The 13,517-nt window shown below is 35.8% G+C and overlaps 1 protein-coding gene across 1 annotated transcript in view; it reads left to right on the top strand.

The window, feature by feature from the left end:
- Positions 1-13,104, top strand: part of LOC104526060 (estrogen-related receptor gamma) — a gene marked incomplete at its 3' end in the record, with an annotated part of 87,962 nt that extends 74,858 nt beyond the window's left edge. The window contains exons 4-5 of the mRNA XM_010169406.2: positions 8,540-8,650; positions 12,943-13,104. Of these exons, the coding sequence (XP_010167708.1) occupies positions 8,540-8,650; positions 12,943-13,104 (273 nt within the window). The remainder of the gene's footprint in view (positions 1-8,539; positions 8,651-12,942) is intronic.
- Positions 13,105-13,517: the final 413 nt, after the last annotated feature.

The raw sequence follows: 13,517 nt of genomic DNA, 5'->3' as shown, positions 1-13,517 counted from the left end.
GGGGGCGGGGCATGGAAAGAGGGTAATAAGACAGAAAGGGGGGAGAGGGGGGAAGTTAGGAAACATGTTTGTTGGGATAAAGAACTTTTAATATTTCAATGCATTGTACATCTTTTTTTAAAGCTCTAGTATGGTGAGAGTAATTCTTTTTTTTTTTTTTTTTTTCATACTGTTCCAGCAAAATGAAATCACTTCCTCTAGATGGAAATCCTAATTCTAAGCAAGCTATTTCTTTGTCCCAGTAGGGCAGATATGACTTTTTTATAACTGTTTCAGCTCACACTATTAAGAACTTTCCTGTGACTTCTGGATCTCAGATTAATTCCAGAATCCCACATCATCCAAGTCAGTAACTGAAATATTGTGAAACTTCACATTATTGAATCTGAAAAGGGTATTGAGATCTTGATTCATGCTAGTGGTACTTCACAGTCCGATTATTATAACGCATTTCATTTCGATTTTCCCATCTCTCTGGAGAGTCGACAGCAAATGGTCCAGAACTTTAGTTAGACTTCTTTTCTATTAGAGTTGTCACTAGCATAGCTCTTGAATTCTTTATAAGCTTTGATTATGTGATCTAGAATAAAGGCCTGATTTTGACCTTCAGGCCTTGCTCAAACTTACTTTTTGACCCTTCTGTCTCCTGGCGTTCCATGTCGTCTCCTTGGATCATCAGCCAAGCTGACTTTCCAAGTCTGCACATGTCACCTTAAAGTAATGGTTACAAGTGTATTGATGCAGTAATGACTTTACAGGCCAGCAAGCTCCACTTCATTAAATTGGTTGTAATTTGACCTCTGAAACAAGATAGCATCTTGTGTAACTATATTTAAATAAATTAAGGTAAGAACTGTGGTATTATTTAGTGATAGATTGCCTTTATTTATTCTTATACCTTGTCCCAGGATGTCATATGCACAATTAAAAAAAATAAGGCATATACTATTGTATGGTTATGATATATAAGCACATTGACATTAAATTTAATGGTGCAATTAGCAACAGGATTTTCTGTTATGCATAAAAGCTTTTGCAGTATTTTACACTGCTTCCTAGTTATTAGTGTATTAGTAACCCAGGTGATGTGGAGAGAATGAGTACATGATGGTAACTTTCATTTCAGAAACATCAAGGCTTTATATATTCACAGTCTTAGTTCTTCATGGCTTTTCCATCACAGTTTACAAATACGCACATTTTGCTGCAGCGTAGGCTCCTCCTTCTTCAGAAAAGTGAAGGAGAAAGAGTGGAAGTTTTGTAGCTTGTATTTAGTGGCCTGATTTCAATCTCTTTAAAATGAGCATGAGCATAATTCTAGTGAAATTCTGGTAGTATAACACTGAGAAAAGTTTAAATTTAGGCACTAGGAACTGAGTGTATAGAGTATCTCTCTTCTGGAAAAGAAACAGATTTTTTTATAAGTTCTTATGCGAAGTGTAAAAGGTATTCTTTTGTAATATTTGAGAGCTCATAATGGGTATTGCATGTTTAATGCAACAGAGTAGCTGCTGTCCTGTTTTTCTTTTTTTTTTTTCCATTCTTTCTGCACATTTACCTCTTCTTGAACAGAAATAAAAGGTTCAAGGCTTGTCACCATCAGTTTATAGATAGCTGTTTAAAAATAATGAGATATTGGGTATTGTAAGGCTCAGGGCTGTCTTGCCAGACTCATTTATTTCCATTCACCTTTTGTCAGAATTGCAGACAGAAGACATTCAATTAAAACTTGTCACCTGTTGCATGTGACCTAATTTGTATTTGTGAGTGTCACAAATTAGGATACTTAGCTTCATATGGAACCATTAAAAATGTAAAGCAACAGTAGTACTCTTAAACATTTTATGCCACATTTTCTTCACGTGAACATCTTTGTTTATGGACCATTCTTCAATGGAAATCACTTGCGCTAAGAAATAATAGAATTTATTTACACAAAATCTCATTTGTGTGGAAAACTAAGTGGATTTTATGCATGTTCTTTTATGTTTTACTGCATAAATGACAGTGCTCAAAAATTCAGCATGTAGATGATTAGTTCATGCAAAGTTAATGTTCCTTTCAAGAGAGGTTGAGTACTGAGCTGTGTAAGTAACACATTTATCAGTTCTTTTGTCAAACTGGAAAAAAAACCAAAACCCTCTGAACTTTAACCAAAGAGAAAATTTTTGTCAGTTCCTTTGCCAAAATCCAGCCTTCTCATCCCTTCCTCCCAGGAAAAAAATGGATTTTCCAAAATGTTACTTATATTTGGTTGCCCAGAAACATTTTTAATTATTAAACATGAGCAAAATCTGAAATTAAACACTGGTTTGAAACACTTGTTTTGCAAAAACAGTATTTTTCTCTTTTGATTTTTTCAACCTGGAAAAATTCACTAAATATTTTAGTTGGCCCAATACTACTTTTTTTTTTTTTAATAATAAACTATGTGTTGCATTTCTTTGTCAGAGGAAAAGATAAATTAAGCAACTTATTCATGCTAACAGAGGAAGTTGATTATTAAAGTAATAAGCACTGTGTTGTCTTTCAGTCCATTATATGGGCATATTCCTGAACTGAATTGTTTTATAGGCACCTCTAGAGGACAGACAATTTTATCCTATATTAAAAAATACTTTTTGGTACTGACTGAATGTAAAATAGGAGGATGATTTTTAGACTTCCTATGCTACACTAAATAGTGTATTTAATAGTGGAGATAGCTATCAGAAGACAAAACACTAAAACCTTCCCCTGCTACTTGTTAATTCAGCTATAGATTGGGAAAGCTTTAATGTGAGTTATAGCTTTTTTCTTCTTTGATGACTTAAGACTCTGTTTTCAAATTATTACCTGCCTAATGAACATGTATTTTACATCTTTAGCTGAGTTTTTACCTGCACGTGGTATTATCCAAATACTTTGTAAACAAATTTCTGGAGCTCTCTGGCATCCTTAGAATTCAGCACATGAAACAGATATGTTGATCCAGAAGAGATAGCTCATATTATGCTTTTTCTTCATGCTGTGTTACTTCCTGCATGTTTCTACTATATTGAGAGAGTTCTTTTGTGGTTTAAAGTGGAAGTATTCTTTCCACTACAAATCTTTCAGACTGTAGGATTAATGCACTGGCCTCACACTTCTGTAATGCCAAACAGTAGAGATTACTGAATTGTCTAAAGAGTTATTAGATAACCATGCATTCTTATCTCTAAACACATTCTGTCTGTGTTCATGGTGGAAAAATCAACTGGTTTTCCCATTCTATGTGAATAAATGCAAAACCCAGAGTTTATAATACTCACTCAAGCTTACCCAGCAATCTTACAAATAAGTATAGTATGTTCAAGTGAACTGGAACACACTGTCAAGATGTTATCCCAAAGGAGAACCGCATCAGAACTTGCCATTAAAATTCCTTTTGCTCTTTTCAGTTTTGCCGTTAATCTGTTTTTTTTGCCTCTGCTACTGATGTTCCTCTAAAACTTGTAAAGATGCAGTTATGTGAATATCCATTCTTACTGGTCTCACTGTAAAATTTTAGACAATGCATCTGTAGAAGAAGGATCGTTACCCAGTTACCTATCTCAGAAATTGAGATAGGAATATATTTAGTATGTATAAAGCACAGTGTTAGAGCTGGAACTTGCCAGAATGGCATCAGTGTCGAATGTGTCTGCTTGCTGGAAATCTCTCATGTAGGGGGGAAGGAAAGGGAAAAGAATTTGAAATTTCCATAGGAAGTCAAAACTGTGGCTTTGGTTCTGACCTCAAACCTGTTCTTTGCTGATGTACTAGAAGGAAGAGAGGGAGTTTTGATTTATTCAGATATTAGTTCATATTTAAGTTAATTAGATTTATTTTTTCCAGAATAAAAAGCTATCCCCAATTATAGGTAGTAAGCTATTTCTTATAGGCAGTCCTGATGTTGTTAGGTCTTGATTTGAAGGATTAGACTAGTGCCTTCCAAGTTAGCTTGAGGATTCCCTGGGGTATAGAGCTCCATGGAAGGGACGCGAATGTTTGTGGGGAAAGTGGACAAATGAACACTGGAGACTTGTAGCTGAGATAAGGAGGGGATGGAAAACAGAGAGATAGATAGATTATAAAGAAGTAAGTAGTATACTTTGGATATGGCTTGGATCTGTATGGAAAAATAGATGACACTGTTAAATATGCTTCTCATACTGAGGACCCAAATTGCAGAAAGGATGATATACAGGGGTAAGGACAATCTTTTGTAATATATAGGACCAGTCACAGTGGGGTACCTGTCCCACACCAGGCGTTCAAGGCAGTGTGAGAAAAGGACTACAGAAAGGGAGTAATTATTTGCATCTGTTGGTGAGAGAGGAGCAGATGAGGAAATTAAGAGTTCAGGTTTGCTGATGTTGATTTTGTTTAGATTGAAGTACCTGGTGGGTAGCTTGTTGTGTACATCAGCTCTAGTCTTCAGTTATTTCTGTGCAAGAGTATGTGGACACTTTCACTTTAGATTAAATGCCCAATATAATTTTGTTGTGTGTTGATAAGCATTGATAGAAAGTCACAGAAGGATTGTGTGAGGAACCAGGAGGTGAAACTTTTTTTGTAGAAGCTTGTATAGTAAATATGAAGCCATTTTTTTTCCTTAAGGCCAGCTAGATAAATTCTTATGTTGGATTACTATGTGTGATTGCCTTCTTTTAAAAAAATAGCTATTGCATTGATTTACATAGTTTTCCATCTCTCCATATATTACAGTTCTAGTCTAATCCTTATCTCCTGAGCTTTGTAGATCATGGCAAAATGTGCGTCCACCCATCACTCCTGAATAGATGAGCTTGTGAGTTGTACTCGTCCTAAGATATAAAGCAAATGTGTTGTACTTGACTGTTGAAATCGTATCATAACTGGTAGCAGACCTGTTCTTTATATTTGTACCAAATAAGGTGCCCTGTGGTCATCCCTGTTTCTCTCATTTGGGCTTTTGTTTTTGTTTTTCTGTTTAAGAATTTGAAAATGAAACTCAGTGTTGGGGAATTCAGAGAATCAACTTGCTTGTCTTCAGTGGAGCTTTGTTCAGTGGATGATTTGACCCTAAAAAACTGTTAATAATAATACATACAATGCAATCCATTTGGAGATGTGCCATGAGTTTATATAGGTGAGGTGGATATCTTTTCACTTTATGGTTGAGGACTGATAGGGTGAGTGAACGGAGTTGCTGAAGATTCTGGCAGGCGGTGCACACAGCAGAGTTAAAGCAGAGGTCTACTTAACTTCTCCCTGTACCGTAGCTAGATGCTACAATATCCTCTTTAATAGTCTGAAAACAGAGTATGTGTTGAATTATAGCAGTTACCTCTGTGATCAAGATGTTAAGCCTCTCCCGCCCCAAATGAAGATCTTCGTGGACAAAATTGTTTTTTCTTTCCTCCCTTTGTTTTTCTAACAAAGAAATAATCAGCTGTTACTGTCTTGAGAGCAGATAAATATATCTTTATGTAATGAATTCTATTATACAAGCTATAGGAGTTACAGGGGAAAATGTATGCATATATGCAGGAACCTATGGATTTCAGTTAGCTGCCCACCTAACTCCAGGTTTTTTATGGAATATCAGATGAATATACTCGCATAAGTGGTGTCTTGCATTGTGTTTACTTCTGTAAAAACACTTGGGAATTAAAATACCACTTGGGGTGTGTTAGGCTATCAGAAATTGATTCTAAAAATAGCTACTTTGTAATGGTACCAGGAGTAAGGAAAGCTTAGGAGCTAAAATTATAGTAAACTCTGTATCAGTTTCAATGAAAGGGTTATAAACCTCTTATTTATAGTCTGTTGGTATTATGCTATCAAAAACGTTTTCACATTTGAATTGGAATTAGTTATATTACAGATTTAGGTAATTTTAAAATGTGTAATGCTGTTACTCCCCAGTTATTTAGAAAGTGGCTATATTTATTGGTGTAGGTATGTATAATAGGTGACTACATGGATCTATGTGTCCTTTTGCTATTGTGACATTCATGATTCTATGATTCTATCTGTATTTCCTTCCATTGAGTATGTGAATGGCTTGAATGTGTATCTTAGCAAATGCAAAGGAGATAAAAAAAATGTTCATCTTGGTAGATTTATATTATTTTAATTTAAGCTTCAGTTCCATTACTTTTTGATTAAACATACTTCTATCTGATGCCATCCATCTTTTATCACTATGAAATCTTCTCCCAAGCAGAAAGAAGGATGGCATCTGAATTATGCAGAAATCATTTTCTATCTGTTTTTCCTTAAATGCTGGGCAGTCTTTTTCATAATCCCACCAATATCGCATGTGGCTTGTTCTAATCCTCTGCCTATTTCTGAATATTCAACTGTCAAACCTTGGTCTTTTGCTATTTGTTTTTCATGCCAGTGTATTCTCCTCAGTGTCATTTGCTTCAGGTGTAGATCAAACTCCCAACTCAGGGCTGGGGAACACTGGGTTATCATTATCTCTGAAAAGCTTTTGACTATCAACTTTTAAAGTGGTGTTGTAGTTCATACATTTCTACGTATAACTTTAAAAAGAAACAAAATGTAACAATGCTTGGATGACTGAATCACTGAAATTTATGAGATAGCTTAGACCACAAGTAGGTCACAAGTTTGGTAGTGAAAAAGGTAAATACCATATACAAAGTTTCATTCATAATTATACGTTGCCCTCTTTGAGCATGGTTGGTTTTATTATTTATATAATACGATTCACAAAAATATAATTGGTAATATACAGTGAGAAACTTATTTCTTGAGCTTGAGCAGAGTCTTCTGCAGTAAACCAAATGAAATTTCACTTTTAAATACAGGTGATCACTACCAACTTTCCTGGTGAGCAAAATCTATTGAGCAGTGTTGTGTACAATTCACTGCATTATAGTTACAGACATTGGTTTTGTCCTTAAGCCAAGTTATCTCCTGTGTTACTAACCTTTATAGATACCAACAGTTTGTCTGGGTGATTGAGAAACCCGTACACACCAAGCCTTCCCTGCTGGTAGAGGAGTACAGATTGGATCTGTAAACTGTTCTCTTCCTTGGTTCAGATAGTGAGTGTTCTGGTGTGTAAGTTTCATACCAACTTGGAAAGTAGAAGATAGAACAGGAAAAGAGAAAAAAAAAAAAGGCAAGAAATAGAAAAGAAGAAGAAGAAACAAAAGCAAAACAACAAGAGTTGACCTAGGATTTCTGGCTATTTGGCAAAATGGCTTTTCTTCGCCAAAACCCAGTCAATCCTCTTTGATTTTTGAGGACGAAGGAGGACTGACAGATGTTTCCTGGTGACTAGACTGTGTTATCAGCGCAGGCTCATGGGCAGCACGTAAACTCTGTGCTGTATTCTTCTTGCTGTGCACATAAAGTGTAACTTCTTTGGTGGTGGCTTCTCTGGAGACCAGAAGCCAGCTATTTCCTGCAAGGGACAGAACGGGGAGTTGGGAAGTAGTAGAGCAGGGTGCAATAACAGCAACAGAAAGGAAAGAGGGAGGAGAGCTAAAATAGGCAATGAAAAGTGAGAAAGTGAGCTGCACTTTATTACATTGCTCACGGGGGTCATTGATAAGTAATGTGTCGTTGCATTCTTGTCTAGTTAAATCCTTGTCATCAGGGACCAATTTTGCACTTGATACTACTTGTCCTGTTGCCCTGCATATGTGCTGAGTTTTTCAACTTCAGCGTTATGTTCTTACTTGGTTATACTGACATTCATCCTGGTTGTCTGGAAATCTGCCTGGGTGTCTCAGAAGGAAACGAAAATACTTCATTGTTTTGTAGGACCTACTGTCTTTTTTTTCCCCTCCTTTTTTCATTTTGTCTGAGAGCAGCTGTAGCTTGTTTCAGGAAGGTGAACTTCTATATATCCATACAAAACAGGTAGCAGAATGCTTTACTGAAGCAACGAACAATTTGGAGGTAGAACACAAATGTTAATTCATCATTGATGACATGTAAATGAACACCCATGCCTTTTCTTTCAAACCTTCATGAACCGTTTCAGGTCTTTAAGCCACTTATGTGTTCTTAGTTTTACTAAGGATACTTACTTTGTATCCTCTGGTCATGTTAATCCATGTTAATTAAAAGCATTGAGTTTGGTTACCTAAATTGTATACAGCACCCATTGTTTCTAAAGTTCTAATTCTCTGTATTTCTCTACTCATAACATTAGCCTTGTGAATCCACGGTCTTTATTACAGCTTTGAACTTCTGCTTCTGGCAAAGGCAACTAAAGATCAGACGCTTTCAAATGGAAACTAAACTTTTTAACTGTTTTTAATAAAATGTAAAAATGAACACATAGTTTTAAATGAATAGGAAATTATTTTGTATATTTAGTCTTGCGTGTGTGAAAATCTAAAAAAGCTTGCAAATACTTGTAGTGCTGCTTTCCCTTGCTTTCTAAAATTAATCTTTTGAAATAAACATGCATTTTAAATAAATATTGGAAGACGGGAGATAGAAGATTGTTAGCTGAAAGGCATCCTCGTAATATATTTAATTACATTTTTGCTTATTTTTCCCAATGTAGGTGTCCGCCTAGACAGAGTACGTGGAGGTCGCCAGAAGTACAAGCGCAGAATAGATGCAGAGAATAGCCCATACCTGAACCCTCAGCTAGTTCAGCCAGCAAAAAAGCCATGTGAGTACACCAGATATATAAAATTTTTCTTTGAATACAAGGTATTGACTCCTAGACCTGTTTGCTAAACTGCTTCTGACTGGGACAAGGATTTGGTCAGAAGATATTACCATGAACACTGTATCCTTTTTACTGTTAACATATTTTGTTTTAAATGTGCTCATCTTTCTCAAGTGGAGTTGAACAAAGAATATTTTTTACAGGTGGAAGTGTATAAAAGCATGGTTTATGCAGTGCAAATTTTACATTTACAGGTTATCTTTATTTTCAGTGGTACATAAAATGGTTCATACTGAGATCATTAGTTCATTGAAGCTTCTAGTTTCAGATTCCACAAGAAAGTGATTTTGTAGTTTTCACTAACTAAATGAGTTTGACTGCTCAACCTCCCAATGAAAATACATTAAGAGCCTCATTAATTTATACCTACAGATTAATACACTGCCTAGCATTAGATTAAAACAGCAATATGCCACACTAATAACAAGCATAGATTGGTAGTTTGGGCTCTAGTACCCTTATGGATTTTTTTTGCTTTGTTTTGTTATGTTTTAATAATGTCCTTGATTGTATCTCACCAGGCTGAAATTAAGAGAGAGAGAGAGAGAGAGTGAGCTGATCATCTCATTGCTAAAATACAAGTTCCATCCTCTTTGCGATTAACTAAAAATAGTTAGGGGTTTTGCTTTGCAGCTTATATAAACTCAAGCAGCGACTGTACTAATTCCATGAAGTAAATTTAATAGCATTATAGTTGTAGTGCAAGAGGCTAGTGTATTACCGTGCAAAGGCATACACGCTATCTCAGTGTTGTAAAGTCTTCCAAATTCAAATGAGAATATACATGTCCACTTGCTCCTGCTAAGAAGGTCAATTTGCTCCTAAAATAGAGAAATAAGCCAGAGAAATAAGGAGGGCCAACTCTTCCTTGTCTCGTTTGTCTCTGCCCCTTATGCCTCTGACAACACACATGTCAGTTTTAGGCTCTTGAAAATACCTGGCTGTATGGAAAATGGAATTTGTTTCCGTTCGTGTTCCCCAGTAGGGGACAGTGCTGTGTACAATACGTTTGAGCATATGGGGATCTGGAGAGCAAATAAACAGTCTTTGAACTGTAAGTGAAAGGGCATTTTAGCTGTGTCAAAGAAAAACCAGCCAGTTTTACATAAAATTAAGGCTTAAGTGAACATATGGCATAGTTTCCTTTTGCCTTTCCAAAAAACATTATGCTGATTATATTCCTTCAATTGTCCAATCTGGCATCTTCTACTCAGCCTCCATAAGCTGTCCCACCGTTCTGTAAATACAATCTAGGGCTGCACTAAGCAGATTTTGCACATTATAATAAAAACTTTCTGATAATACAATAAAATTTAATAAACTCTAATGCTTAATTTCATTAGAGGTTTAGTTTTCCTGGGTGCACAGATTGTCAGTTTTTCATTTACTTGATATTGTCATCGAGTAGAAATGTTGATAGCCTAGCATACCAAAAAAGCTGAGCCCAAACAGGCAAAAAAAATAAATCCAGCCCCAAAACCCCAAGCCCTTTAGTATGAACAGAGGTTAGCACTGTTGTACTTAAACACAAGAATCAGTGTGTAAACCCAAGATTACTGCAAAGTAGTGCAGTTATATTACCTTTAAGATGATAACTACACCAATTTCTGTAAGCTCCATTTGTCTTAGATAAACTAACCTCCTTATAAATCATTACTCATTATCTAAGTGCCTCCCTTCATTTGTTCATCCAATTACAAGCATTTTTGTAACAAACATTTATAAAACTTAATTTTCAGATCCTGTCAGATCTAAGTGTCAAGACTTGAAACAGTTGAATCGGTTTTGTGTGGAAGTAGCCTCGGAGATTTTCTGGACCCTGACTGATAGTTTGTGCATAACAAAGGCACAGGAATGAAAATTGGGTTCTATTGATTCTAATTAGGGAAACATTAAATAAGATTTACCTAGAAACAGTGCTCATGGCTATTCAGTTTCCTGAGTGATGGAGCTTTCCAAGTACACTCAGAATTTTCCTATGGTCTATACTAATGCATGCTCTAATAGGGGTAGCTTTTTCCCCCTACGGGGAAAGAACAGGTGTTTGGAGGATCCTTCCTACACCTACTTTGGGTCCCTATTGGATTTCCCAGCTTTAGCATGGAATCTAATTCCATACCTGTAGATCTTGTAAATTGTGAAAATAAAAAGAATGTGAGATTTTGTGAATCATGAGTCAAAATATACAATATTCCTGAATGATCTACAAAAAGCCACTGGTCAGGAACCTAATAAAAAAAATGGAAGAGATTCTTTGGTCATTTCTTCTGTTTGCAGGGAAAAAAACAGAACTTGGGAATATGAGTGATTCTTCATTCATTTATCACTGATTAAAAAACGCAGAAGTTTTTTCAAGTCCTCGGCTATATGTGTTTTGATATTAAGAAACTCTAATTTATTTATCCTACTTTTCAATACAAGTGAAAATATTGAAATTTGGGAAGAAGCAATGTTATCTTTTCTCACTTAAAAAGATTATTTTCTGTGTGAAATTAAGCAGGATATAAAAAGACCATTTAAAAAATAAAAAAAATAATGTGCAAAGGCTGTTTGCCAGTGTAAGTTAAAACTACCATCTGTCATCTTTAAATAAGAATAGAATTCCTCATTAATCAGTTTGATAATCAGTAGAATATTGAGATCAAGAATTACTCAGTTGGCATGGTTCCTGTAGTTCATATAGAGCATGACTATATCCCCTTGTAATAAAACATGCTTGATGTGATGGTTTCCCGTTGGCTCTTGCACTTATTTTATGAAGGGCTAACATATATCACGACTTCTGACACACAAATTCGGAATAAGACAAAAATTGTAGAGACGGTAGATCAGAATTGAGGAGTCTGTGTCACAAAAAGAACAGTAAAGTATCCGAAATTTGAATCAAGTGAGTATTTTATGGAAATCTGTCATGGGCAGGTAGGGATGCTCTCTGACGCTCCTGGGCAAGTCACATCCCCATCAGCTTCCATTGCAGCTCCCTGACAGGAGGACAGTGTGGTCCATCCTGTGACTTAGATGCAGAAGGGAAAAATTATACTAATTCTGTCAGCTTTCTATGCAGTCAAAAAATACTTCACACCTTGCAGTGGAATCCCATTTGTATCAAGCCCCATGACTTCATTCTAAGGAAGGGAATGGATTAGTGTAAATTCACTAAAGGGTGATATCTGGGCTTTAAATTCTAGTGTTGCATTTGAGGTCACAACGTGTACCTACCATGAAAGGTAAAATATAAATATATTGGGAAGTATAGTAATGTATCCAGCATTAAGGGGCTTTAATATATTAGTCCTTTTCCAATTTTTCAGTTCTGCCTTCTCAGAGTAACAAGTCAGGCTCCAGTATAGAGATATTTCCGTTGTGCATCCACGTGGATATAATGCTCATTTTATGTTTATCCTACTTACAGAATACAGAAGAGCAACACTGTATTGTAAATCTTCCAGACTCCTCTACTCTTTACTTTTCCTTATAAATTAATTGATTCTTCCATATAGATTTCCCCAAGTCATCTGGATGAAAAAGTAAATATTAAACACATGAATGGAAATACTATATAGAAAAAAAACAACCAGTGTGTGAGCATGATAAAGTACCGTTCTTTGCACAAAACCAGTTTTCTGAGATAGGGTCTGCATTTATTGATACTTTTCTTGGTTTTACACTCTTTATTCTCATTGATTTTAATAGCTATTTCTGACTAGAAATGAGAGGACATCATTAGTCTGTTTTTGTACTTAAAGAAACCAATTCTCTACATCTGAAACAAAGTATGTAGTTGGAATTGCTCACAGAAGTTACAGATTTCAATGACTGACTAATTGCTTGTGGTGTTTACTTGCTCAAAAAACACACCTGCCTTTGGAGTGGGAGGTTGCAGGTAATTAGAGGAAGGCAAAATTTTCCTCCCTACATAGTCTAAAATATGTCATAATGCATGAATATTTTTCTACAAAGTTTGTATTCTGATATTAGGAGGCGACCTGTATTTCTATATTCCATTAAATTTACCTTCTTAAGAACACACATGTCGAGCTTCATAAACATTTTTAGTGGATCAGATTTGTTTGTGCTGTAACTGCTTGCAGAAGCCAGTGAAGTTACAATAAGGCTTAATTAGGTCCAGTACCTTAAGACAAATTCTTGTGCACTTTGAACTATGAGTCATCTGTTTGAAAAGTAGAATGATGCTACTGGTGATCTTGTACTGTTTTGGACCATTTTTACAGATAACAAGATTGTCTCCCATTTGCTGGTGGCAGAACCAGAGAAGATCTATGCTATGCCTGACCCCACTGTTCCAGACAGTGACATCAAAGCACTTACCACTCTTTGTGACCTGGCAGACAGAGAACTGGTGGTGATCATTGGATGGGCCAAGCATATTCCAGGTACGTGCAGTATTTATTGTAAATAGATGACATACAGAAATCATTGCGTGGGTTATTCTGTTGTGGTGAAAAATATGATTTGTTCTCTCACTAAGTTTTCTTAACTCTCCAGATTTTCACATAGGACATAGGTTAGATAATAATACATCTTACCTTGAAAATACTATTATTGTTGCTATGACTGTTACTATGTTAATAAGTCTTAGACACTGCTCAGTGAATGAGGTTTGCTCATGCATTCCTTTTATTAAGAAAAACTTACTTTGCTATCCAGAGTGTTAGCCTGGTATGAAGGGTGATGTAAGTGCTCTCCTCTGTACTCATCTGATTTAGCAATAGTTGAATGCAAGTCTAGTTTCTCTATTCCATAAAGGCAGCAACATCTTATACCACAGGAGGTTCAAAAATTCAAT

The sequence above is a fragment of the Antrostomus carolinensis genome, unplaced genomic scaffold, assembly GCF_000700745.2.
Source record: "Antrostomus carolinensis isolate BGI_N321 unplaced genomic scaffold, ASM70074v2 scaffold12576, whole genome shotgun sequence".
Lineage (NCBI taxonomy): Eukaryota > Metazoa > Chordata > Aves > Caprimulgiformes > Caprimulgidae > Antrostomus > Antrostomus carolinensis.
The sequence above is the reverse complement of the archived record's forward strand: the minus strand, read 5'-3'. Positions and strand labels throughout refer to the sequence as shown.